This window comes from Myodes glareolus, chromosome 12 (genome assembly GCF_982192425.1).
Source record: "Myodes glareolus chromosome 12, mMyoGla1.1, whole genome shotgun sequence".
Taxonomy (NCBI): domain Eukaryota; kingdom Metazoa; phylum Chordata; class Mammalia; order Rodentia; family Cricetidae; genus Myodes; species Myodes glareolus.
Window position 1 is genome coordinate 79,215,998 of NC_142037.1, and position 26,203 is coordinate 79,242,200.

Below are 26,203 nucleotides of genomic sequence, written 5' to 3' on the forward strand. Positions count from 1 at the left end.
CCTGAGGGTAGCACCACCTATAATGAATCAGATGAACCAACCTACCTCAATCATCAATCAAGAAAAGGCCCATGGCTCTATCTGATCAAGGCATTTTCTTCCAGTTGAGATTCCTTCTTCTCAAATGACGGTACCTTGCATCAAATGATAAGAACTAGATGGGGAGGGTGGTAATAAGACTGGCTTTGGAGTCTCAGTGTGTTTAGAACTATAGTGTATTTGGTGGAAAACAAACACATAAGTTAGTTAATACCACATGGCCAACTCATGGACTTCCCAACCAGCTTGAAGAACTCATCACATGAAGCTTGTAAAAAGATAACTCTGAAGCCACAAAGAGTTCACCTCTTTCCAGCTAAAGGACTTTTACCAAGAAGATGAAGGTAAGAGTCCTGATGAGGTTGTGGAGAAAGGTGAACACTTCCACACTATTGGTGTGGACTCAGTGAGGCCATGATGGAAAACAACAGAGAAGGGCCTTGAAAATGAGAAAGAGAGCTACTCCATGCTCCCAAACTCCACCCTGGGGTTTACATCTAAACGGCATAGTATGCCAAAGGATGCCTTCTGTTTCTCACAGTGCTAGTCACAGTAGCCAAGATGGGAAGTCAATCTCCATGCGCCACAGAGGACTTGACCTTGAAAAGGTGGTGCAAGGACCAAGAACACAACACAGGTGGTAGGGTTCATGCCTACATGGGAGATCCCATCCCCCAAACCACATAAACTGTGTCTTGAACTATAACTTTAAATTACATGGAAAATGGTGTGTATATACAATGAAAGACTGTTCAGTTACCTTTTTTATTTAACTTATGGACTCATGTAGGCCAGGTTAGCTCTAAAATTATATGCAGCCAATGATAGCCTAGAATTGTCAATTCTCCTGCCTCTACCTCCTGAGTGTTGAGATTATAGGCATGTAGTACCATGCCTAGCTTCTGCTCAGTTCTTACGGGTGGTTTGTGGCCTTTTGTGAAAACACAGGTGATTTGGAACACATGGTGTGAGGTAGAATAAGCTAGGCACAGAGACCAGCTGCATGCTCTATTTAAGAGCATCCTGCGGTTCTAGCACAGCTTCCTTCTCTACAGTTAACTATTTACCATTACAGTGTACTGGATTTTTCATATTTTCTGAACTATATCAAAATCTGATACAGAAGAGAGCAGTGATTAGCTTTCCAGTGGCCTAACCTTATTTTCCATGATAAATGCATGGATTTTCTGTAACTCATAAGAATTATTAGAATGCTTTGCCTTCTCTTCCTTCTTATTGTGACCCTACACAACTTCGCAGTTTTCTTTCCTGTAGAGATTTCATGAGAATAACTTTAATAAAAACAGTATGCGGCATAGTTCCATAAATTGCCTCACGCATCTGAAATTCCTGAAGCTATAACTCTGTCAACTAAAATAGTTTAAACCTAAATCTCAATATGCAAAATCATTTAAAGCCAAATTGACTTCAGCAGAACCTCTTTGTAAACAACCCTAAGTACGCATGGGATCTGATACCAGTGCCAAAATGTTATTCCCTCCACCTAGCAAAGGCTCCAGCTTTCTGTTTCATTTTATTTTTCATATGTATGCAATAATATATTATTACTCCTCCCCCAAATTTTCCATAGGAAAGACATCAAAAGTAATGAAGAGCAAGGCAACTTGATGTCTAGTACCCTTGAACTGCATTTGAATTGCAATGTGTTTCATTAATAGAGCTAACGTGTGGGTTCTCAGCTAGGACAGGAGAAGAATATGACTAAAGGAAATATTCCACAAGCTAAGACAGAAGGATTATGAGTTCAAGGCCAGCTTGGGTGACATAGTAAGACTCCATTGCAAAACAGAAAACAAGAAAAGTAGAGGGAAAGATTGGGGATGGGGAGAATGCCCTACAACCTGACTTCAAATGAAGAATGTAATTCCATTGTTTTAAGGGCCAGCAACAAGAAAGAAGTATGAGCTCACAGCGCTCAGTGAAATAAGACAAACGTGGTCCTGCTGCCTTTTTCTTCAGGTTGTCTTTCACTGGGTCACCACACTCGGTAGTGTGCACAGTGTCTATGGCTGCCTTCAGGCTTCAGTGAAAGTGCTGGGGATACAGCTCGGAATCTGCTGAGCAGGCCCTAGAACCCAGGTTCAGTTCCCAGGAGCAAGTACAAATAAATAGAGAAAAGCAAGGGAGGGAGGCAGGGATGGAGAGAAAGCAATAGAGGAGGTGGAGAGGAGAGAGAAGGGAGTTAAAGAATTGAGTAAGTTCAACAGCATCTCTCGGGCACAGAAATGCCAGAATTTTGCTATCTGTCCATTTACATAAAAATCTGGCCTGTGTCTATAGGCTTTAATGAGGTTCATGAGCCTCCTCATGGAGACAGGAGTCCTAGATAAAACTGGTTTACTAGCATCTTGCTATTATTTCCTTCAGGGGCAGCGGGAGGTTTGTGATCTCATCCACAGTCTGTTAAAGAACTGCACGATTCTCCTGAAAATCATTTGAAATACTGACAAAAGAAGTTATGACATTTTCCTAATGAACAGGGCTTCTGTGTTCAAGTTTATGGTAGAAGGTGCACATGTTAATAAAAACCTTTGCTAGAGACCTAGTATCAGTGAAGAGAAGGGATGACAGAAAAATACTGGAAACCTGGGCATGAGCTGGTGGCTGAAGTGGTAGCCAAGGACAAGATCTGAAACATGGAGCAAGAGACCACAAGCAATGCCAATGTCTTAGCTAGAATTTCTACTGCTGTGAAGAGGCACCATGACCACAGCAACACCTATAAAGGAAAACATTTAACTGAGGTGCTGGCTCACAGTTACAAAGTCACCATTATCATCCTGGTGGGACATGGCTACACACAGGCAGACATGACGCTACAGAGCTAGCTGAGAGTTCTGCATCTTGCAGGCAACAGGAAGTGAACTGAGACACTAGGTGGTACCTTGAGCATATATGAGACCTAAAAGCCTGCCCCCTCAGTGATGCACTTCCTCCAACACTGCCTTACCCACTCCAACAAGGCCACACCTCCTAATAGTGCCACTCCCTTTAGGGGCCATTTTCTTTCAAACCACTACAGCCAGCACGATGGAGATGACATAAGTATCTCACAAATTCGTCCCCACCTGGTCAGAGACGGGGGCCAGCAGGCCACACTCCTGAGAACCCCATCACGTATTATTGCTATACATACTTGACAGGAGAAGCAATTTCTAGAAGGAAAAATTAACCCATCACCTTAGATATCAGTATTTATTAAAGCTTGTTTTGGCCACCGTTAAATCCACCCAGGATACCCAGGAATATATTTATTCCTGGGGACTGCACCCTTCACACCCCTGGGCAAGCTTTCAGTGACACCCTCTCCTTCACACCACAGGTCCAGTAAAGAACAGTGAGTCACCTTTGAAATCCCAGGGACTCTGTAGCAGCTGCCTCAGGGCATGACTGTCTGCACTAGATAAGAAGTTAAGGAATGTCAATTAAGGCTTGGGAATTCAAACCCAAGGTGTAGTTCTCTAATCCTCTGGTGCGGGAGAACTGTCTGTATTCTGTCAATCATATTTTAAATAAATGCTGATTGGCCAGGCAGGAAGCATAGGTGGGAAAACCAGACATGAAGTAGAGGTGGAGCAAAAAGAACGGGAGTATTCTGGGAAGCAGGAAGCTTCCTCCGCCATTCATGCCTAGACCACCGAAGAAGCAACATGTGAGCTGACAGCTGAAAAAGGTACCAAGCCATATGGCTAACATAAATCAGAATAATGGGTTAATATAAGCTATAAGAGTTAACAAGAAGCCTGAGCTAATGGGCCAATCAGTTTATAATCTTATGGAGTCCTGTACGTGATTTTCTTTGGGGCTTGCCAGCTGTGGGGTACTGGGTGGGACAGATACCCCAACAAGCCGGTCCCTCATGTTACAATCCTCGCCCACAGACTACCACAAAAACCAGTGTTATTTTTAATGATAACATTCAAATTCTCTCTGGAGTGTCTAGAGCATCATCACGTTATCCCAAGGTAAAGTTACCTTAATTATTAATAAGCACAGTGTTTATCCCACTCAAAGAATAAGACGTGTGACCTGCAGATGGGAAACAGAGGCCCCGTGTTGTTCAGTGATCCTCTCCTGATTGCACAAGTTGAGGCTAAATGAAGTCAAGCTGACTTAGAATCCAGTGTCCTTCTTCCCGGGGTCACGTGGCCTCCCAGCAGTCTGTGCAGAGAAACTTCTCTAAACTGCTGAAGCTGTGAACTGACAAGTTCACTCAAGTTCACGGGTTGACGGTCACTCTCATTGACCAGCCTGCATTTAGAGATGTGACCTAAGAGGAGGTAACTAGGGTTTCTTGAGATCTTCAGGGTAAGGCCCTCATGTGACACGACTCGTGTCCTGCTAAGAAATAGAATACGAGACTTTGCTCCCCCTCTCTTTCCACCATCAAGGTTACAGCCAGGAGGCCCAGGAGGAGAGCTGTCGCAGCTTGAATGTGAAATGTCCCCGATAGATTCTTGTGTTGGGACGCCTCCTTTACACCTAGTGGCACTGTTCAGGAAGATACGATGGACATTTAGAGAGGAAGATGGCTCCAGGCAGCGGCTTGCCAGAGGAGGACTTTGAGGTTTTATAAACCGGCCCCACTTCCTGCTCACTCTGCTTCCTGTCTGTTGATGCAGTGTGATTGGCGGCTTCTCATCCTTCCTGCCTTGCTTTTCCACCTTGATCACCTTGCGCTCTAAGCCACTTTCTCCCTTCCTGCTGCTTCTCGTCAGGTGTACTGGTCACAGAGATAAGAAAAACTAACTCAAAAGCCTCATCTGATGCTAACTGTGCCAGCATTTGGACCTTAAGCTGACTGACTCCCTGCCCAGAACAGGGGCTGTTGTTTAAGCTAACAAGTCAGTCGGGTGTTTCTATAAAAATCTGAGCAAGCTAAGACACATTAATAAAATTCAACAAATGAATGAAAAAACTCTGGAGTAATCTAAATCCAAAATACTACCCAAAAGTGAAAGCACAGAAGGAGACATTTCCTTTTATGAAGGCTCCTAAATCATCTATCTCAGACACAGCTCTGAGGAGAGCCAACAAACGCGTCGTGTGAGTTGAGGGCCTCCAGAGTAGATGCCTTGCTGGAGGTCAGCACTTGAAAACCAGTGTTGCTGCTCTGTAAATCTTCCCAGCGGACTTTAATGAACGGCGCTTGAGAAAGGAAAAGCAACCTCAACACAGGAACCTGCTTGGTAGTGTCAGCTAGGTCAGGATGCGCTCTGTCACACAGGGCCCCCTGCAACTGTAATGGATCAGGACCAAGTTAATATAACCCTATAGGCACGTCTGAGCACAGACAAAATACCCAGGGTCCTCTTTGCTGTCTGCCACAAATGATTGCCGCTGATTGACCAATAAATAGTGTCTAGTCTGCCTTCCCTACGGTTAAGTGCTTTGAGTCCCCAAAGATAGAATCACCCTGTCTTCCTGACAGGATCAACCCAGAGTGAAAATCCCATGCTTGTTCCCACAAAGCATCTGGCAAAGACCCAAAGCTGACCAGCCTTCTCTAGTGTCCCCTGGCCAAGCCTCTCCCACCTCTCTCCATTCTTTCCCTGTAATATGTGATAACTCAATGTGTTCATCTGTGGCAGAAGTGAACAGATGCCACACGTATGTTCCAAGCCCTCAGTGGATGCCTGAACCTTAGGTAATAACACACCTCGTGTATGCTATATATTTTCTCTACATGCATACCTGTGATGAATATCACCCAGGAATAGTAAGAGATTAACAAACTAATAAAATGATATAAAACAGTAGCATACTATAATAAACTTGATATGATCATAGTCATCTTTTCGCTTCTCCAGACCATGGTAGACCTGCTTTGTAGTTGTGCTCACAGAGGACCACCTCTTGGGAAAGCACATGGTGATGTGCAGCTGAATACCATGGCCCTGTCTGGCCCCGTCCCCATTGGAGCTGTCTCCGGAGAACTCCTGGGGACACTTCTCTTTAAGAACTCATGTAGTTTGGGGTTTTGAAGACAATAACCCCACTGCCAAGCATTGCCAAAATCCCTGTTTTAAAGTGAGACTGAAATCAGATTTCTCAAAGCCAATCATTGCGCGTGGGATGCTAAAGAGCCATAAGGACCCTGAGTAGCCAGTGCCACCTCTTTCTAATGGTTGTCTTCTCTTCTCATGGAAGGGTGAAGTCAAACAGTATGTGATTCAAAACCTAGGTTTCATATCACCGCCGTGATTGAAGCATCTCCGGTTCTCATCAAGCCAGCATTCCTTGACCCCCTTCTTCTGGTACCCAAGCCTTTGTTGTCTATAGGCAACAAACTGAAGGCCATTTGTGTGCTGTTAACACTTTCAACACCACTCTTTTGCCAGTAAAACATGACTTACAGTTGTGCTAATTTATGGTATGCATTTCTGTTATGTTATTGACAGAACTCTGCTAATTGTAAACTACCTTCTAGACCGTAAACTGCTAATTATGCTCATCCGAATCCAGCCATCCCTACAGGACTGGCTTCCGAGGAGGGGCTTCACATGCTTTCCAGCCACGCTTCCCCTGCAGATTAAAATCAGTGTGTATGTACACCAAACCTTCACTGCACTGGGAACCCAGTGAGGCCGACAGATTACGGAGAAGGTGTTTCATCTGATCTGAGTCTCTGAACGTACCACAAACACAGGGTCATTGGCAGCTGAGTGTGGCGAAGCATTCGTTCCATTCAGGAAGGAGTGGACCAGATTATGAAGGCTCATGACTTGAGAGTCCAGGGTGCCGTCTGCTTTATCAAACCCTTCCAGAGCATTCCTGAGAGAAACCAAAGCGTCAGTGACTTCAGTAAAGACTGGCAAAGGTCTCTGTGCTATCTAGCCTTCTTCCAGTCTAAGTCTGGATAAGGAGAGGCTCTGCAGTTAACTGGCTGAGGGTTCTTTCCTTTACCCTTTTGTAAGGATCTTTGAGAAGGTGAAGGAACTCAATCAATGTTGCCCCTGCCCTGCTGGGTTGCATTGCTCTCTTTCGTGCACACTATAGCTATTTATCTTTATTCTTGTTTTCTAAGCCTTGAAAGACAGCGACTATGCTTCCTTTAGATTTTTATTGCCAGGGCTTCTTATCCTGCTCAACACGTGGGCTGTGTTCAATAAGTGAATAAATTGAATCAACACTGATAGAATCTTATATTCATATTTCTCGGTAAAAGAGACTGTTGGCTTAGCTGGAAGACAGTTATACTTCTAAACATACCCCAGCATTTCCCCCCTTTCTTTTTTCTTTTCCATCTATATCTTTAGGAAATCTAAATATCTTCACACTGACACATGATATTAAAAAGTAAGATTACCTTGGAATCACTAAAGAAAATGTTCATGACCTTTTCTTAGAGTTTTCCACCCAATGAGGATAGGTAGAGTCCTAACAATATATGTTCCTTACCAACTTCTAAAGAAGCCGTGATTGTGACCCAAGAATCAGATTTTAGGGGCCACTCTCAGCTCAAGTCTAGAGAGACTGCAGCCTGGCTTAAGAGCATTTTTGTCATAGGGAAAGATGAATGCGTGCTTCTTTTTAAAGCACTCTTAAATTTTACCCTTGACCTACTTTTTTCTTAGTTTATTTCAGACAGGGTCTCATTATGTGTCTTTGGTTGACCTGAAAGTCACTCTGTAGACCATGCTGGCCTCAGACTCATAGAGATCTGCCTGCCGTTGCCTCCCGGTACTGGGATTAAAGGCGTGTGCCACTATGTCCAGGTCTTTGCCTACTTTTGAAATAAATCCAGCTCCAAAGCCCTGCAACAGTCAGTAAAATTCCTGGAATTACTTTTGGTCTGCCCTGCTGCTAGCCCCATGTAAGTTATGCGATTTATGTGGGATGTGGTGAGCTCTAGAGAATGGGAACAAATCTGGCTTGGAGAAGGCCACGCTCCTTCCTGGGGGTTGCATGCTTTGTTAGAACCTCATTTGCATACATACTCCTAACTCTCACTTTTTGGGTGGTGATAAAACTGATAGTTAGTCTCTAAGTTTGAGTATGAGGTTATTATGCTGCACAACACTTTGAGGTAAATCTGAAAAACTCCTCTGAGAGGCAGACCCAGTACTAGAACCTGTGACTGATGAGCTTCTAATGCCAACATTTAAGAAATTAAGTAAGAAAGGAATAATAAATCATACGAACACTGTCAAATTAGGACAGTTAATGAGGCGCCTTGATCCCGAGGCAATTTCTATATGTAAACAGAAATCAGAAATTAGGATGGCATTTAGAAACTAATGAAACCACAGTATTGGTAAGAGTGTGTTTCTTACCATCAACCCTTCCTTACTCTATGCTTTTAAGCCTTTCTCTAATATTTGAGTTTATAAATGTCTGCCAATATCTAGGTTCCTTTTTGGCCCCACATAACTACAAGCGTAAAGTCTCAAGCAGTCACTCTCAGCCTGTGGGCTGCGACCCTACTGTGACCTCTGTCTCAAAACATTTACGTCTCAATTCATAACCATAGCAAAATTACAGTTATGAAGGAGCAACAGAAGTTATGGGGGGGTCACTGTACCATGAGGCACTATATTAAAGGGTCACAGCATTAGGAAGGTTCTAACCACTGCTCTCAGGTGTTGTAGAAGAAGTGAGTGCCCACCTGAAGCTGAAGGTAGAGTTCTGGAAGAAAGGTGGGTTGTCGAACTTCTGCAGAGACAAGCAATCCTGCACGTTCTTTAAGGTTGGCAGTTTCTCGCTATTTCTTCCTACTTGGTTTCTTCTTAACAAACCTTCGTAGGTTCCATTACACAGTGTGACCTGGCGATTGTAGTCATCCAAGCTAAGATGTACAGAATTGAAAACAACATACCTTAACTTTGTGGGTGACATCATGAATTTTTTTTCCAAGCAAATCAGGGAGGGGCAGAGTCATTAGTTACTTTGCACAGTCAGAAATAGGTGTGAAACTATGACCATTCCAAAGTCATCATGGACAGAGACACTTCAAAAATGCGGGTGCCCAAAACATGAACATAGGAGTCAATGTGATAATAATTTTCATTCCATCCAAGAGAATGTGACAGTGTTTACAAGCCAGATGGTGGCAACTGTTATTGTAATTGAGTCTGAAGAAGTTAAAGGGGGAATATAGCAGCCTCTATTACACTGAACCAAGCCAGTTTGGGAGGAATATATGTGTAGAGCTGGGGGAAGCATTTAGGCCAACTGGAGACAAACAGGAAGCCAGAAAAACAAATAAAATTATACAGATAAAATGTAAGTACTGATGTGGAAATTCCTTCTGTATATGTGTTGCTTTTATTGGTTAGTGAATAAAGAAGCTGCTTTGGCCTGTAATAGGGCAGAATACAGCTAAGCGAGAAAAATAAACCTAGTACTGGGAGAAAGAAGGTGGAGTCAGTGAGATGCCATGTAGCTGCCATAGGAGACAGACTCACCGGAAGCTTGCCAGTAAACCACAAGCCTCATGGTAAAATATAAAATAACAGAAATTGGTTAGCTTAAGATGCAAGAGTTAGCCAATAAGAAGCTAGAGCTAATAGGCCAAGCAGTGATTTAATTAATACAGCTTTCTGTGTAATTATTTTGGGTCTGGGCAGCTGGGAACGATCGACCAGTCTCTGACTACAAAGTACTAAAACATTTTTTAATATTTAAAGTGATAAAGGTCCCAAGAACCTCGATTTGATTGTCCTACATTAAATACATACATGCAAACACATACACACACCCACACATACAAAGTTATCAATACTATACCCCATAATTTATATAATTAAAATAGTTGTAACAATTATTAAATAATTATAACCTTAAAATAATAGGTGCATATGTTTATAAATAAATCATAAAGTATAAATAATAATTTTTAGTTCATATACTTATTCATGTGAGTCTGTGCACACATATGTGTAGGGGTACACAACCTGGGGGTTATGTTTCCTTGGCAATAAGTCAGCAAGCACCACCAGGCCTCTTAAGTCTGACCTCCCTGAATCTAGGGTTACAGACCTGCCTGGGATGCCTGGCTTGTTACGTGGGTGTCAGGATCGAAACTCCAGTCTTCATGACTTTCGTCAAGTCCCTTTACCACAATGTCTTCTCTGCAGGCCATGAAACAAATGTCTTTTCAAGTGAAAACTAAAAGCCATATAGGGCACCGTGTGAACACAGTTGGAGCTCAGTAGTTAGGTGGTAAATGTGAGGGTGAGAGAGTGTTCACAACGCCTGCTGTGGGCAGCCTGGAGTCTCACCACCAGAGTACTAGTCCATGAGTAGAGACAGATTTTAAAGACATTCCTACATGGGCTTCAAAGAGTGAGGGGGAGAAGCTGGCAAGTGAGAAAAGAATAAAGACATGGGCAAAGATGGAGGACACCGGGACCCTGACACCGGCTCCCAAACGGTCTCCGAGGTGTCGCTTCCAAAGTGTGCTCCGGGAGGCAGTCTGTGAAATGAGGTCCAGACCCAGACATGCGTAGGCTCCCTCAACCAGTAGTACTATGCTCACTTACGGAGGCTGGAAGATGGTCCAGGCAACCTTTAAAACAACACGCTTTGTGCTGAGTGTCCTCTAGACTTACGTGATCACAGAAGCTTCTTACCACATCACTTAGGAACAGACAAAGGTGTGGTGGGAAACCGCCTTCTATGGGATCGAATGAAGCTGTGCAAAGGTACCTGGAGCATCCTACCAGCTGAGGTCTGGCCTGAGAGCTTCAGGATGTGCAGAATACAGTAGATGGACTCCTGCGGCAGGGCTGGGCCCCTCAGAAGGGCTACGTGCCCAGAAACCGTGACTGCCCAGGGAGGTAACCCCGAAGGAACTGAATAGTGGGTGATAGGGAGGCAGAACAGTTCAAGTCAAAAGATGGGCATGTGGGAGAGAAGGAATAAATGAAGGAAGGCAGAGGAGCCTGCTGGGGAATTTTTTTCTGATGCATAGTTGTTATCCCTTATCCACAATTTTGTTTTTCATGGGTGCAAAATAGTCTCCAGTGAGCTGAGAAACTATTTGGAAAGAAAAAGAGAGACTGTGTTCACAACGGTCTTACCTCACAACACTTTGTGACTGTGTTGCTTTATGATTGGCTTTTGTTGTTGATCTCTCACTGTACCAATTCATAAATTAAATTTGATCATAAGTAGCAAAAATCAGAGTGCATAGGGTTCGGTACTACCTGCAGTGTCAGGGGTCCCTGGGAATCTTGGAACAGATCCCCAAAGGACAGACGAGCTACTGAGCTGCATCCGGAAAGGACGCACTGAAGAAAGTTCTTCCGGGACTCTGGCCCCCCTATTTGCTCATGTAGCTTGGAAGGATTAAGAGATGTTGTATTTGAGGCTCCCAAATCCCAAGGTCCGTGCTTCTGGGCCGCACAATTTCTTGTGAACCTGTGAGCTAGCTTACTTCCAGAGGCTTCTACAGAGTCACACGTGGTGCCTCCTCACCTACCATCCACCCGCACCCTCCTCACCTCCCCATATGGAGCCAGGGTCTATATGTTCCTCCTTCTGTCTCAGAACCGTCAGCTGCACACACCTGTGGACTTGTCCTGACTCTCTTCTTGGCTTCACAGACACACACAGACACACACGCACACCTATTATAGAACTTCTCAGACTGCTCGGCAATTCATTTACCACAAATTGATCTCTGTAAACGCAGAAGGGCTGGATCTTATTCATCCTACTGTTCCCAGCAGTGTTGCAACACCAAGAATGTGCTTGATGCTCGGCAACTGTTGGCTGAAGGCCGGAACTGTTCCTGAGTGTAAACCCATGCCCCTGGTCTCCAAATGATGCCCAAGCACACTCAAACCATTTGTATGAATTCTACACATTTACTTTTTTAATTTGAGAAGTTTGAATGTGTAAACTCCTACCTCCCCTGAGTGTGGAGGGGGGGATGTTTTAAGGACCATCTAAGCAAAGCTCTACGTACACTGTAACATGAGGGCTGGCTTGTTGGGGTATCTGTCCCGCCCGGTACTCCACAGCCGGCAAACCCCAAAGAAAATCACACACAAGACTCCATAAGATTATAAACTGATTGACCCAATAGGTCAGGCTTATTATTAGTCCTTGTAACTTATATTAATCCATTATCATTATCTATGTTAGCCATAATGGCTCAGTACCTTTTCCAGCCGGGCAGCTTACATGCTTCCTCTCTAGTGGTCTGCGCAGGAGTGGCTAAGGGAGTTTCCTCCTCCCTAGCCTTAGCCTCTTCTCATTGCCCCGCCTCTACTTCCTGTCTGGTTGACCCACCTATACTTCCTGTCTGGCCAATCAGCGTTTTATTAAAATACATGATTGACAGAATACAGACAATTCTCCCGCACCAGTACACAGAGAGAAAGACAAAGAAACACAGTCCTGTCACCCAGAACTGAGGGAAAGCAGTCTCGAGAGTTCCGTCACATTACCTGTCACACACGATCTCCCAGGTGGAGAATCTTGAGTTCTGACTGATCAGCGTTGGGTCGTCTTGTCTTGCTGCTCCAAACAGCTCGTCTGTGCAGACGTCACACTCTGTCTCTCCAGTTGCAAAGTTCCAGTAGGGCAAAGCAAAGGACTCGTTGCCGATGAGTCTCTGAAAGCAAAGGTAGGTTCTGTCACTCTGTGTGTGTGCCAGATACGACACACGGTGTGTAAGGCAATGGCTGGCATGTTTCTTGGCCGATTTTATAGCAAAACTAGAAATACTAACCAAATGGGTTTTTTGTAAAGTCAATATACAAAAACACGTTGGTATATGTCCACATGAATGCATCAATGTCACGTATGTGCATCTGTGCATATGTGTAGATAAGCACAATGTAACTGTTCTGATTTAATGCAGGAGATCCCACCATTTGCAACAAAGTAGACAAACCTTGAGAACATTATGCTAAGTGAAACAAACCAGGTTTAAAAAAGAAAAAAGGAAAATGCTGTATAATCTTATGCACATGAACATCTGAAAAAGAAACAATATCAAATGAGCAAAAAGTAGGGAGAATTGGGAAGATGAAACAGTCTAGAACTCTAATTACAACAGGAGGGCAAAATTCACAACATCTTCACACATAGCTAGTTTGTCAAGAGAGCGCACTTTAGGTACTCAACACACACGGAAAGGAAAGCCATCTGAAATGCTGAGCGTATTACTTTCCTGGACTAGTTACCACTGAAATAAGTGTATCAAACATTGCGTAGTCCTCAAATGCAAACACTGTTTGGATGGTGCGTTCACGGTTTTCACCAACCTGAAGATCTCTTTCCAGCCACAACAAATGGTATCTGTGCCAGGTGACAAACGCAGGTCCTTGGTGTGAGAAATCTATGGCCTTATAGGGGCGTCCTGGTCCTAACACAGTTGGGAAACAGACATCAGAGAACAGAATATTTAAGATGTTAAACCGCATCGAGAGTGTGTCTGTGTCCAATAAGTCCACAGTGCCTTAATTTAAAAACTATTTGTCTATTAAAAAGGCAACAGTAAGAAGAATTGCACAAAGGAGTCTCTTTCATTTCTCCAAGGTTTGATTTTTTTTTTAGCAGAGAACCCAGGAACTCAAGCCATGGTCAGAAGTCCGTGTCCTGTGATTTTTCCACAGTAATGCATGAAAATAAAATGCTGTATAAAATCGTGGATCATTAAGACCTAAATGAAATGTATTTTAAAGATATTTTCTGATTTGTTCTTTAAAAGTGCATAAATTTATAACAGAGCAATTACTTAATAATGAAGTAACGGCGACCATGCTAATGCAGCCTTTGTACAACCAAAAGGAACCTTCACGAATTCTGCCTCACCCATCAATCAATGAGAAGCAGCAGCTGACAAGCGTGGTCACTGAGACCAGAAGACTATGCTGGAACCAATTTAGCTGGCTACTGGAACTGCCAATTTCAGTGAGGCGCTGTGGGCAATTTAACGCCCTTCTTGGTGCCTGCTCCGTCCTTCTCCTGCCCTCCAGGGCAGCTTCTGATGGCGCTTGCGCAGAAGCCTCAGCTCACTTCAGTTCTTTCAAAGCACCTGTAATAACTTCAGAGAGCTGAGCGGACATGAATATAAATTGAGTCCCTAGACAGGACCAGAAGTCACAGTTTTCCTTTCCTCCTGAGAGGCTACCCTCTCATAAAGCAAAAATTCCTCAGAGTAATGATGGGAAAGAAAGCGATAAAGGCTCATAGCCAGAGGAGCCCCGTCATCTGTCGATGAAGGAAGATGGATGCCCAGCTGCGAGGCAGCCTTTAACAACGCTCTCACTAAAAACAGGGCTGCTGCTGCTGCTGCTGGCCATGGAGCCTTTTTAATAAATGGGTTTTTGGACTAAAGAAAAGTTTCAAGTTTTCTACACAGAATTATGAGAGAGACAGCAAAGGATGGGGACCAGTAACAAGCGGGAAAGAGTGAGATGCCAAGGGAGAACCGCATCAGCCCAAGTATGCCAGGGGATTGCGTCCGCCCTTCCCCCGGGGGGGGGGGGGGGAACCAAGGAGGGACAAAAGCAGAGATAGCCAAGTGTACAGACTACTCTGAGAAGTTGTGAGAAGAATCAAGAACGGATTTGAACTCTCCAGAAACAAACCAATGGCTTCTCCCCAGTCTGTCAGTCACAGAGGTTGAAGCTGCTGCTATTTGATTAGTGACGTGCATGACAATATCCTGTGCATACCCCACCCGGCACCCAAGGTTTAGGTTCCAGGGCGGGGGAGTCCTCGCTATTTCACAATTGTTATTGTTGTGGAGGCGGGGGAACACGTGTACGGTAGATAGCGCTCGCATGTGTGGGTGTCTAAAGACAACTGTGCGGACTCCGAGGAGCCTCCGAGCAGCCTCCAAGCATTTTGGAATTGTGCTGTCTAGGAAAAGTTTACGCCAAGCCATAACGAGTTCTTCTTGCTTAGCCTCATGGATGAGTATGCCTCTGTTGGATGATTCGGAAAGCGGTGAGGTGAAAACAATGCTTATAGCCAGAGAGAAAGTAAAGACACTTGCAGAGTGAGCCTGGACACCTGAGCCTGACCCATGCAACCCACATTAAGGTGGAAGGAGAGAACTGAGCTCGACAGAAGCCACCTGTCCCTACTAGGGAGCAACCTCGAGTAAACTTCCAACGGAAAGCGTAAAGATGTGTGGGTTTCAGGAGCCCCACGCTTGTAGCCCAGAGACGGCAGTTCTGAACAAGGAAACGCTGCACTCCTGGCATACGTTCAGTTAATTCTCTCATTTGAAGAAAAGGCCAAGACTGGCTTTTAAGTCAAAGTTAATTTTTTTTTCTTTTCTGGAATCAAAAGGAATTTGCCTCCACTTTACCAGCTTGTGCCTTTGAGGATTAAGTTTCAGAGAGCAAGGATTAGGCTTTGAACCAGGAATATAAGCGAGGAGAGGCTTGCAGTGTCTGTGGAACAGGAAGAAACGGCCTCATTTGAACTACAGGCGCTGTTTGGTGATTCTGCCAGTCCAAAGAGTAACCTCGCTTAAGGTTGCTTCCCGTTAATTAACTTGTATTGAATGACTTCCACCCCGTGCCCAACCTAGACACAAGCCTCTAATAACAGAGGTTAAACCTATGGGGAAAACCCACCTAATAACGTGTCTCGAACAGAATAGTAATGGAGCCAGACAAAAAAGTCATACACGCTGCAGTTGGCAACCTGTGGCTGGGTCCGGTTGGGCCCCAGCAGTCCCAGCCAGTGCTGCGTGGTGATCACGTAGTCCGGATGGACAGTCTTCTTCGCCAGGTCTAAGGCGGTCAGGAACTGCTCCCTCTCCTGGGGAGTCAGGGAATGGATATTCTGCCGGAGGACACGTGGCTTCCTCTCCTCACAGTTGGGGCCAGTCCAGCCAAACTTGCAGTCTCCACAATTATAACCAGCGAAGTTTCCTGGTTCATAAGAAGGGGACAATGGGGATTGGGGGTGAGGTTATTCACTTTGGAAGAAAATTCTCAGTTGGAATTCCAGGTAGAACAGAAGAGATGAGATGTTAGGAGGAGCCAAGAAGAGCCCTGGCACATGAAGCACAGGACAGGGTCCCCTGAGAACCCAGGCCCGATGTTGCTGCCTTATTCTTGGTCTTACAGCCTCTATGACTATATTGCTGTACAACAATCATTTTTCATTGTTAAAACAAAACAGGAGGAGGAAGATCTTGTTCACGGAACCTCAGCATGTGTCTAGTTTTGGAAATCAGGTTTTCAAGATGGCAGTTAAGCCAAATGAGGACGCTGGAGCGTCATCCCCTCACCTAGTATGAATGCTATCTCTGTACACACAGAGGGAGGGCCGCATGAGAACACACGGAGCTCATCTGGACCAAGGGATGTGAGAATCAGACTCCAGCCCTGCTCACACCTTGTTCTCGGGCCTCCACCTCCAGAACAAGTAGAAAATTATTTCTGCTCCTCTGTCACACAGTTTGCAAAGGCTTGTTGCAGTAACCATGGCAAAGGGACTCTCCTGCCCATTGTGTCCCAGAATGCTCTCTTCTGACATCCTCTCTACGCCCCAACCTGGCATGACCTGGCTAAGCTCAACTGTCTATGCAGCCCACACCACTGGACCAGCACAGACTGCTCCATTGACTTAACAATTCCAACACACAGGACACAGAGGTAGGCTGATTTCTGTGAGTTCAAGGCCAGCCTGGTCTACTAGTGAGTTCTAGGACAAGACAGCCAGCTTTGCACTGAGAAATCCTGTCTCTAAATAATTGTAATAGTAAAGAAGCTGACTTCAGCATTTGGGTGGTATCTAATTCTAAAAATCCTGGTTTATTTCACCAAGGAGACTGTGTTAAGACAAAAATCAATGGTGCCTGACAGATCATAAAAGTGAATTACAGACCATGATGTCAAGAAGTGCAAATTGTTTAGAATTTGCTGTCTGTGACCAAACACCTGTGCTTTCCCACATGCAGGGAACAAGAACTAGTGAGCAAGTTCTATGGCGTCCCTGAGGACTGGTGGCCAAGTCCAAGTGCTTTGCCTGCCTTTGATTCTTATACCTGTTGGTTTCCTTTGGGTGTAATCAGCTCCTCATCCTTAGGTGCTGTTCCATCTGAGAGGGAAAGTTCAGCTATTATTCCCACAAGAAGATAAAGGCGCTTATCTCCAGAACATTAAAGTGATTCCTAGCTGTAATGTCAACAACCAGGTCCCTGCTCAGCCGCAGTCTCTACCTCACGTCCCCACGATTATTACCTGTTCCTTCTTGTGCCTGGAACACTTCCTCTTACCTTCTTCCTAAATCCCTCCCTGCATGAGCTCCTCGCCCACCATTTACTGTCAGATAGATCCTCACTATACCATGTTCTACCAGAACTGGCCTAGGAGGTGTAGAACCCAGAGCTTCTCACATGCAAGGCACTGAGCGGCACCCCCAGCCTGGGTCCCAGCAGACAGACCGACTGAGCTACATCCCCTCAGCCACTTCCACTCCCCTTTATCCAAGTATTTATTTTTGATCATCAAGGAGACCTGGCTCAGTGGTGGAACTCTTCATTTCTACCCCCAGCATCATCAGGACAGAAAGAGAGAGGAAGAAAAGACATACCACCCACTGGGGTAACTTTTACAGCAATAACTTTTTTTTTATGATAAGTGAATGAACAAATTTTATCTCTGACGAACACTTACTACTCAGTTGAGCACTCCGTCAAACTTGCAGCTGGTTTTAAAAGTCTACTCCAAAAAAGTACATAGTCATCAATGGGATGGCTTCAATGGGAGAGAAACAAGACCAGTGTGGAGCAGGAGGCCAGCAGCAGTGGACAGGGGGGACGTACAAAGGCAAAGGTGCTCTCAGTGTGTGTGTGTGTGTGTGTGTGTGTGTGTGTGTGTGTGTGTGTGTTGATGTTGTTGTTGTTGTTGTTGTGTTCCATGTCTGTGTGAGTTTGTGTATGTGTATGCATGTGTGCACACCAGAGGTCATCATCAAGTGTCTTCTATTACTCTCACTGTTCCTGTGAAACACTGTCTCACTTAGCCTAGGGCTCACCAATCAGCTAGGCCGTCTGTCTGTCTGGCCAACAGGCTCACCAATCAGCTAGGCTGTCTGTCTGTCTGGCCAACAGGCTCACCAATCAGCTAGGCTGTCTGTCTGTCTGTCTGTCTGGCAAGGCTCATCAATCAGCTAGGCTGTCTGTCTGTCTGTCTGTCTGGCCCACAGGCCCCAGGAAGTCGTCCGTCCCCACCTCCAGCACTGGTGTTACAAGCGCACATGGAGAGCTGCTTCAGAGGACCCAGGGTGACTTCCAGGCCTGCTCATGAAGTAGTTCACAGACGTCAGCAACTCCTTTTCCAAGGGATCTGAGGTCCTCTTCTGGCTTCCACCATCTTCCGGGCACCAGGCGTGCACACACCTGGTGCACATACATACATGCAAGCAAATGCTCATAGACACGAAATAAAAATAAATAAATACTTGTAAAAATAATGAAGTTTTTTAGGGGGAGACTTGCGGGAAATGGAAGGCAGTAAGCTGGATTGTCTGAAGGCACTGTCTCACCTGTCATGCTTACTGGACCTTAATGAAAGGCCTATAGTCACAGAAACCCAAGCGGTAGGCACTAGCAGCAAAATCTGAAAGGCTGATAGTCGGCATTGTGTTATCTTAAATCAAACACTCTCTTTCATAAGAACAAATCGATAAAGTCCGTAACAGAAGGTCAACAAAGTTCTGAACCTCTCTGAGCTTCCCATAGCAAAATAAGGGCTCCGCTCCACAGAGTTCTTGTGACAATCAGTGCGTTGCTGGCGAGCGCAGGGAACGGTGTCCGGGGCACAGCAAGCTCCACGCTACCGTTCAGTCTTCCAGTGGCAGCGCGGTCGCTAGTCTTCACTTGTCCCTGTCATGCGCCCTTGAACACTACGTCCATTGCCCCCTTTCTGCACAAATCGGGATCAACACAACACTAAGTAAATGTCATTTATATGAGTGATGGGAGGAACACTGGACATTGGGGAAGGGGTATTTTTTAGGTCCTGGGAAATACAAACATAAACAAGGCACCATTGTAGAATAGAGGAAGTGGGGGACTCGGGCACCAACACCACTGTGACTGTAAGAGACATAAAAATGGAAAGAACCCGAGGTTTGGGATCTGACAAAAGACAAGACAAGCACTCCTGGCTTAGAAGACAGCACTGCTTCACAGCTAAGATGAGCACAAAGTTGTAATGGAAGCGAGTCTCTCTCACTCACACACACACACACACACACACACACACACACACACACACACACGGAGTTAACCGCTCACCAGAATGTACTTGCTACTTGTGTATAATCCAGACACTTGCTCAGTTAGAAAACTCCTTTTCTACATGTACATTGGGTCCCTTCTACTTTTAGCTTTCAGACGTGGTCTGTAGAATTTGTCAAAAGACTAGAAACAACTAGAAAATGTTACACATGCTGCGTTTTTTGTTTTTTTCTTATTTTCTGGTTGTGTCTTGCACCAGCTTAATACGAGTTACTCCTCTCCTTCATGCGTCAGTGGGAAGAAGTGCAAGTGGGATTCACTCACAAAGACCTTGTCTTGTCGCTGCTGCTGCTGTTGGGAAACGGGAGGGGAGAGCGGGACTCCGGTCTCTCTCACATTGAGTGTGTTCTTGAGCAAAAATTAAACTTAAAGAGTCAAAATCCTCCCCTAACTTAAAACTAGGATGAGGAGAGAGAAAACATCTCCATACCACATGTCCCTACATGCACTGCGCGGCCCAAACTCAAAACGCTATTAGACTAACTAAGCTTAACGACCACCGATTAGTGAGTTTACAAGGAAGTCTAAATAGGCTACTCCTTTTAATTAGAGATTCTATTATTTTAATAACAATACTTTATACTCACACAGTTTCTTTCATCTGCAGAGCTCAAAAAGGCTTTACAAGTGTGGTTTCATCATTATCCCCATTTCAGAGATTGGAAAATGAGGCACTTAGTCACTTGTACAAACAAGAAGTTCTCAGCCAACTGTTCACAAACTATGTGATGCCCAAGGATTTCAAAAGCCCAAAGGTACAGCTGCAACTGGCGTCTGCTCATAAATGCTAACTGTCAGGTGAGCCTCTGAATGTGGTGGCCAACACCCAAGCCTCCCGACTTTACAATTAATTCCTGACAATTACATTCAGTACTTTTCCCCAATTTATCCCAATAGAGAATAGAAAAATGATTTATCACAATGGAGAATAGAGAAATGCTCTATAGAGAATTGGGGCACAGAATTTGCTTATTTTAGTTTATTTTTTTTAGTTTTCCGTATGGAGCCTATAGTAGAATGCTCGAAATCATTATTTTCTCAATGAATCAGCAAATGCAAAGGTCACCAGCACTTTGGTGGCCAGATGCTAATTTCCATCTCCGCCTTAGAAACTTCGGGGTGACCAGGAGAGTTCCAGGTGCTCTGTTTGCAAGATATTTTGAGGGTTCCCAGAGCCAGGGGCCTTTGGGATGCTAAAAGTCAGACATAAATTCCACAGAGTACCTGAAAACTACGAAAACATTACTCAATGAAGGTAATTCGCTCACTCTTGAAGGAGGAAAAAAAGACAGCCATGTGTTTGTCTTTGAAACTTTGGAATGTCACAGAACGGTGACAACTATGACACAAAGCGGCTTTCCATTGCAAGTCTCTAAGACTTAGCCCTGTGTCTCAAGACTCCGGGAAACAAATCATTCAGCCAACAAAAATGGAGCCAAAGGGGGACTGAGGATGTCGCTCAGTGGGAGAATGTCTGATTAGTGTGGGTAAGCCCCAGCTGGGTTCAGTTTCCAGAATTTCAAAAGAAAAGGTTTTGTTTAGTTGAGAAAAGGAGAAGGAAGAGGCGGTGGGTCCATCACCTACCTCTTACAACCTGTGGACCGACCTGAAAGACACTATGTTCAGTGAAACAAATCCCCCACTGTCCTATAAGGCCTGGCTCCTCCTAACTGAGGCACCTGAAGTGGGCAGCTAACAGAAGGGATGGGAGGTGGTGGCTAGCAGGGACAAGGGCAGCTCCTGGGAAGGAGCACCGAGTTAGAGTAGCGCACGGTGACTAGGTTTTTGGATATCCACTCTGCCTTCAGCATGGTTCAATACGAGATACTGTACATGTAAGAATGCACTGCCAGGCTAAAGCGCATGTTAAGTCTTCCTGCAAAGCCACAAAGTCAAGAAAGGCAAGGGAACTTCTTGGAGGTGGTGGACGTGTTCATTACCTTAATTAATGTAAGAAGGAAAGTGAGGCTATACTTATTAAATTGCACATATAGATTGTGTGCAGAATTTTGTGCTATTTTTTTTTTTTAGTCTTTATTTATGTATGCATCTGGGTGCTTGTCTGAATGTACATCCGCACTCCAGAAGAGGGCATCAGATCCCATGCGATGAGTTAAAGATGTCTGTGAGCCATGTGGGTGTGAAACTTGAACTCGGGACCACTGGTAGAGCATCCCATGCTCTTAACCACTGGGCCATCTCTTCTGCCCCCAGCAGTTACACTTCCTAAAGCTGGATAAAAGGAATAATTTACCAAATTAAATATTACAAGCAGCAACTCTTAAGCCATCTTAACAGACGTGTGCAAGCAGCAGAGAAGGAGCAATGGTTCTGAGTGAGCTGCAGGCAAATGAACCATGGGAAGGAGGTGAACACAGGCAGAGGACGGGCCCTCGAGGGTAGTCATGGGATCAGAGCGGGGACTTGGAGACTCAGCGCCATGATGAAGCCCTGCTTCTAGGAGCTGGCCTCTGGAAATGGGATGTCTTTCCATGTGAAAGGGTGTCATGTCACTCTGACTCTTCCCGATCAATAATCAAACACTTCCTCAACAAGGAGACACAACAAGCCTGCCTTCTATTCTGCTATGCCCAGCCATTTCCACTTCAGCTTCCTAAAAGCAACTGTGCTTGCGCTATCTGAGTGGAAACTACACAGGTGGGTTAGGGTGAACTAACTGCTTTATCTGCTAGAGCATTCTTTCCCTCTAAAGCAGAGATCCTCAGCTTTTGGAAGACAGGGTGTTTGCCATCTATTAACATGGAAATCATCACCATAGAAGGCTCTAGAGGTTTGGGACCAAGGTTGCCCACGTTAGTGTGGTTTTCAATACCACCAGCGTGGAATCCAGGGTTCCCCCCATGGACTGAAAACCTACAAAGCAATATCTATGAAAACAATGCTATAATGGCTCAAAAGCAGATAACACATATTCAATATGCTATCACAACTTTAGTCACCATTGATATGCAGAGCAAAACCAGGACCTGAAAAATCCTTTGACTCACGTAGTGTAAAACAATTACAAGGCCTGGGGACACAGTTACTGTTAGAGCCTGGCGTGGCATATGCACGGTCCTAGGTCCAATCTCTCGGGGCTTCTAACATGATGGAAAATGCATCATGACGAAATTATAAGGGCAGAACTTTCAAAGGTCTCGCACCTTCCCCTTCTGATATCGTTTCAGACCCTGACACAGCTGGACTCTGTGTTTCAGCAGCACGTGAGAAGGCAGAGACATGCCGGAAGGGAAGGTGGCATGCAGCTGGCCACTGAGGGACATTGTCCGGGGGCCGTGGTGGAGGGGCTGCTCGCAGGTTTTGATTTTTCAGATGCCCTTCCAACACTGAATGCTCATCACATGGTTTCTGGAAACCAGAAGGATAGAGGAAGAGTTAAGAAGCCCAGAAAGGCAGAGAAAATGCAGATTTCAAACAAACAGGTATTGGGGGAGACAGGATTGTACGGGAAGGACAGGGAGCAGGTCTGGTAGCCGCTTGGGTGGAGCTCAGACAACTGACGGAAGCTGCTGAACCCTCACAACACTTCATTGAGGAAACTGCTTTGCTCCGTCTCCCCAACTTTGGCCAAGTTACAGTCCAGTCCTGGCTTGAACAGGGCAGGCGGACAGTTAGTGGTCTCTTCAAATCATGAGAAATGCTGAGGCCAGGACTCAGCAGCACCTGCCTCCTCCTACCGCTGGCTGCCAAGCCGCACCCAACACCTTAGCAAGTGTGAACCCATTACAGGAGAGGCCCCGAACCATCTTGAAAGGACTTGTTCTTGTTTCAAAAGCAGGCTCCCCATCTCTGCAGCTTCCCCTCCCGACAGACAAGCCAAAGGTATGTTGGCATGTGTTCAGAAATCCAGGTTTGGCCCACAGAGTGTTGATTTAGTTTTCATAAGTACATGTACACGGAGTAAAAGATGCACCCAGTCCATCAGCCTTACTGAATAGACTTGCCCCCGAAACACTAGCCTCATCTCTGCCTCAGGAGAGCTCACTTTCCCCGTGAGCATTCTCCCCCGAGGTCAGGTTCCGAGTAAAGCAGCATCTACCCAAGGGCCTCACCTGCACACTTGCACGTCCGGTTGAAGAATTTTCTTGGCCATTGTTCACGGTCATCTTGGTTCCGGAGGACATAAGGGCCACCCCAGGGCCTGGTGTCTGTCTGCACCTCTGTGCACTGCCCGCGGCCCTCTAGAGATCCACAGATGTTGGCCAGCTCGGGACCCAGGGGTGGGCAGCACTCTTTGCTCAGCACCCCTTCCAAGGTCATGCAGACCCGGGGAAACTGAGCCCGAACTCCGAGCGGAATCCCGCAACCCAGGCAAGCCAGCAGAAGCCCCCACTGCACAAGGCCCATGACTTCGTAATTGGGGGACCTGAGCAGGCGCCCCACCTCTGTTCTGCCTGGCTTTTCCTCTTGCCTTCCACTCCTGAATTCGGGAGCGTTCGCTTACTCAAATTCCCTTCCCTTTCCTTTTCCTTTCTTTTTTCCTGTTTGTTTGTTTTTCAGTTCCAGCCGCTTTCTCTCCCTCTCAAAATTCCCACCTAAATCGCAGAACCTGCATGTGTGCACATGCGTACATGCCCGTGCACATTTGTGTGACTCAGACAGCTAACACAAATTTAATTTCGGCAGAAGCTCCTCCACCATCAAATTTAATGAGGGGAGCGCTTCTCGCCAGCCCTCCCCGTTAAATCAGGCTCCGTCTAATTGAGTTAATTTCCAGAGCACTCCAGCCATACTGCTTATTATGCTGCTGTTCCGAAGCCCCCTCCTTCTCCCCTTAGCCCTTGACTTTAATTGCCTTGAACTCAGTTCAAAAGCCAAGCACCGTGCTGCCTTTATTCTCTCCGCCTTGCCAAGCCACGGGGCCCGGTGGGGTTGGGGGAAAGGCTGGGAGAAGCCATCATTAGGGGGATTATAACGAGAGAAATCCTCTTTGTTAGCACATGACCCTAGGTACACAATGAAGCTGATAAAGAGCCTGGCTTTGTGTCAGGAGGGCAAAGCCAGCCTCTTTATTGGGCTCATGTGCCCCAGCCAAGCTTGTGACCTCAGATTTGCCAGTGTGTCAATGGACGCAGTGAGCATTCCGTCAAAGGCCCCTTACGGACCTGCACAACGGCTGAACGCGGCTCCCCTCATGACTGCCTACTGACGTGGGAGAGAGGCCGCCACGGGAGATCATGCAGCCCCTGGAATAAAGAAGCGTTTATCTAAGGCAGTGTACAAGGAACTGCTTTGTTGTGCAATTAGGAATCCTCTTGCCTCCAGATAATAACCTCCTCTTCTCTCGCCTAGCACATCCATGCAGCAGGCTGGTTTTGATTTGCATGGGAGAGTAGGGTACCAGCGATTCACAATGACCATCTTGCTGGAAGGACAGCAATGGGACAAGTTGGAGTGAGGTTTGCAAGGAAATCTTTTGATTGCATTACAGTTTGGCATAATCAAGCTTAAGTCTAGGAAGCAATGACCCTGCATGCTTCCTCTGGGGGAAGCTTGCAAGCGTGCAGATGAGCAATGGCGGCTGTCAGAGCGTTTGCTCCTTCGTGGCGGGAACAGGACTGTCTTGGGGCTGGAAGATCCAGACAAACTGCTGACTTGAAATTGCTCCCGCTGGAGGAAGAGGAGGAGGAGGAGGAGGAGGAGGAGGAGGAAAAGAAGAAGAAGAAGAAGAAGAAGAAGAAGAAGAAGAAGAAGAAGAAGAAGAAGAAGAAGAAGAAGAAGAAGAAGAAGAAGAAGAAGAAGGGAAGGGAAGGGAAGGGAAGGGAAGGGAAGGAAGGAAGGAAGGAAGGAAGGAAGGAAGGAAGGAAGGAAGGAAGGAAGGAAGAAAAGAAACACAGGTTTCCCTCTGCATGCATTCTGCTCTACCCTGTGGTACTAAGCTGTGACTAACTCAACTGCAGTTTGTACCTCTGGGTTCTCGACTTTGAGTCAGACTCTTGATGCTATCACGGGGCATCAGTGGTGTCTGTGTGCGTGTGTGCCTGTGTGTGTGTGTGTGTGTGTGTGTGTGTGTGTGTGTGTGTGTGCACGCATGTCTGCATGCAGGTGTGTGCTCTCACAGGACACATGCTTTGGCAGGCATGCGTGTGTACATGTTTGCATGTGCAAGTGGAAGTCAAAGATGAACACAAAGCGTCTTCCCCTGTCATCTCCACTTGCTGTTTTGAGACAGAGTCCCCATTCGGTAGAGCAGCTGATGAGGACGTTCCAGGGATCTCCCTCTTTCTGCCCCCCCCCCCAGCACTGGGATTGCAGGGCTGCACCGCCATTCCTTTCTTCTGTGGATGCTGGGGATCTGAACGCGCATCACCAGGCTAACACAGCAGGCACGGTCCTGACTGATCATCTTCCCAGACTCACATCGGCATTGTCAAAACTCCTCCTGGTTCTGCTGCACAGCCAGCGTGTGGCAAGCCAGTGTGGGAATAAACTCAAGCCCCAGGAGGAGGCTTGCAGTGGCGTCAGCGGAGACCAGGTATATTCCTTTCTTACACCGTTGGAGTCGATTTCCACAAACTAGGAAGCGTCCACAAGAGACATTTGTTCTCTCGCAGTTCTGGGGACCCAGGGTCTGAAATCCAAGCATTGGCAAGGATAGTACGTGTCAACAATCTGCAGTCCTGTGGTAACCTTGTCCCTTCCAGCTGCTGGTAGCTGCTGACAGTCCTTGGTGTCTGTCTCTGACTTGAGTGTACCATGTTGTAATTTCTGACACGGTCAGCAAGCATTTTCCTTCTTCATTTCTGTCCCTGCCCTGAGTCTATCTCTTCCAAGGACACCAGTTGTGGGGTAATGAGCCAACTGGAATAGTCCAGGATGCTCCCAGCTTGAGATGATTATACCCACAAAATGTTTTTTTCTTCAAACTGGACCACATTTGCAGGGTCCGAGACT

General features: G+C 45.9%; 1 protein-coding gene across 1 annotated transcript in view; it reads right to left on the reverse strand.

The window, feature by feature from the left end:
- Positions 1 to 24,162, reverse strand: part of Dct (dopachrome tautomerase) — a 37,914-nt gene extending 13,752 nt beyond the window's left edge. Inside the window, exons 1-6 of the mRNA XM_048421987.3 lie at positions 23,362 to 24,162; positions 15,609 to 15,908; positions 13,281 to 13,381; positions 12,459 to 12,625; positions 8,669 to 8,848; positions 6,699 to 6,834 (exon numbers count right to left, since the gene is read on the reverse strand). Coding sequence (XP_048277944.3) covers positions 6,699 to 6,834; positions 8,669 to 8,848; positions 12,459 to 12,625; positions 13,281 to 13,381; positions 15,609 to 15,908; positions 23,362 to 23,656 — 1,179 coding nt within the window. The 5' untranslated portion in view covers positions 23,657 to 24,162. The remainder of the gene's footprint in view (positions 1 to 6,698; positions 6,835 to 8,668; positions 8,849 to 12,458; positions 12,626 to 13,280; positions 13,382 to 15,608; positions 15,909 to 23,361) is intronic.
- Positions 24,163 to 26,203: the final 2,041 nt, after the last annotated feature.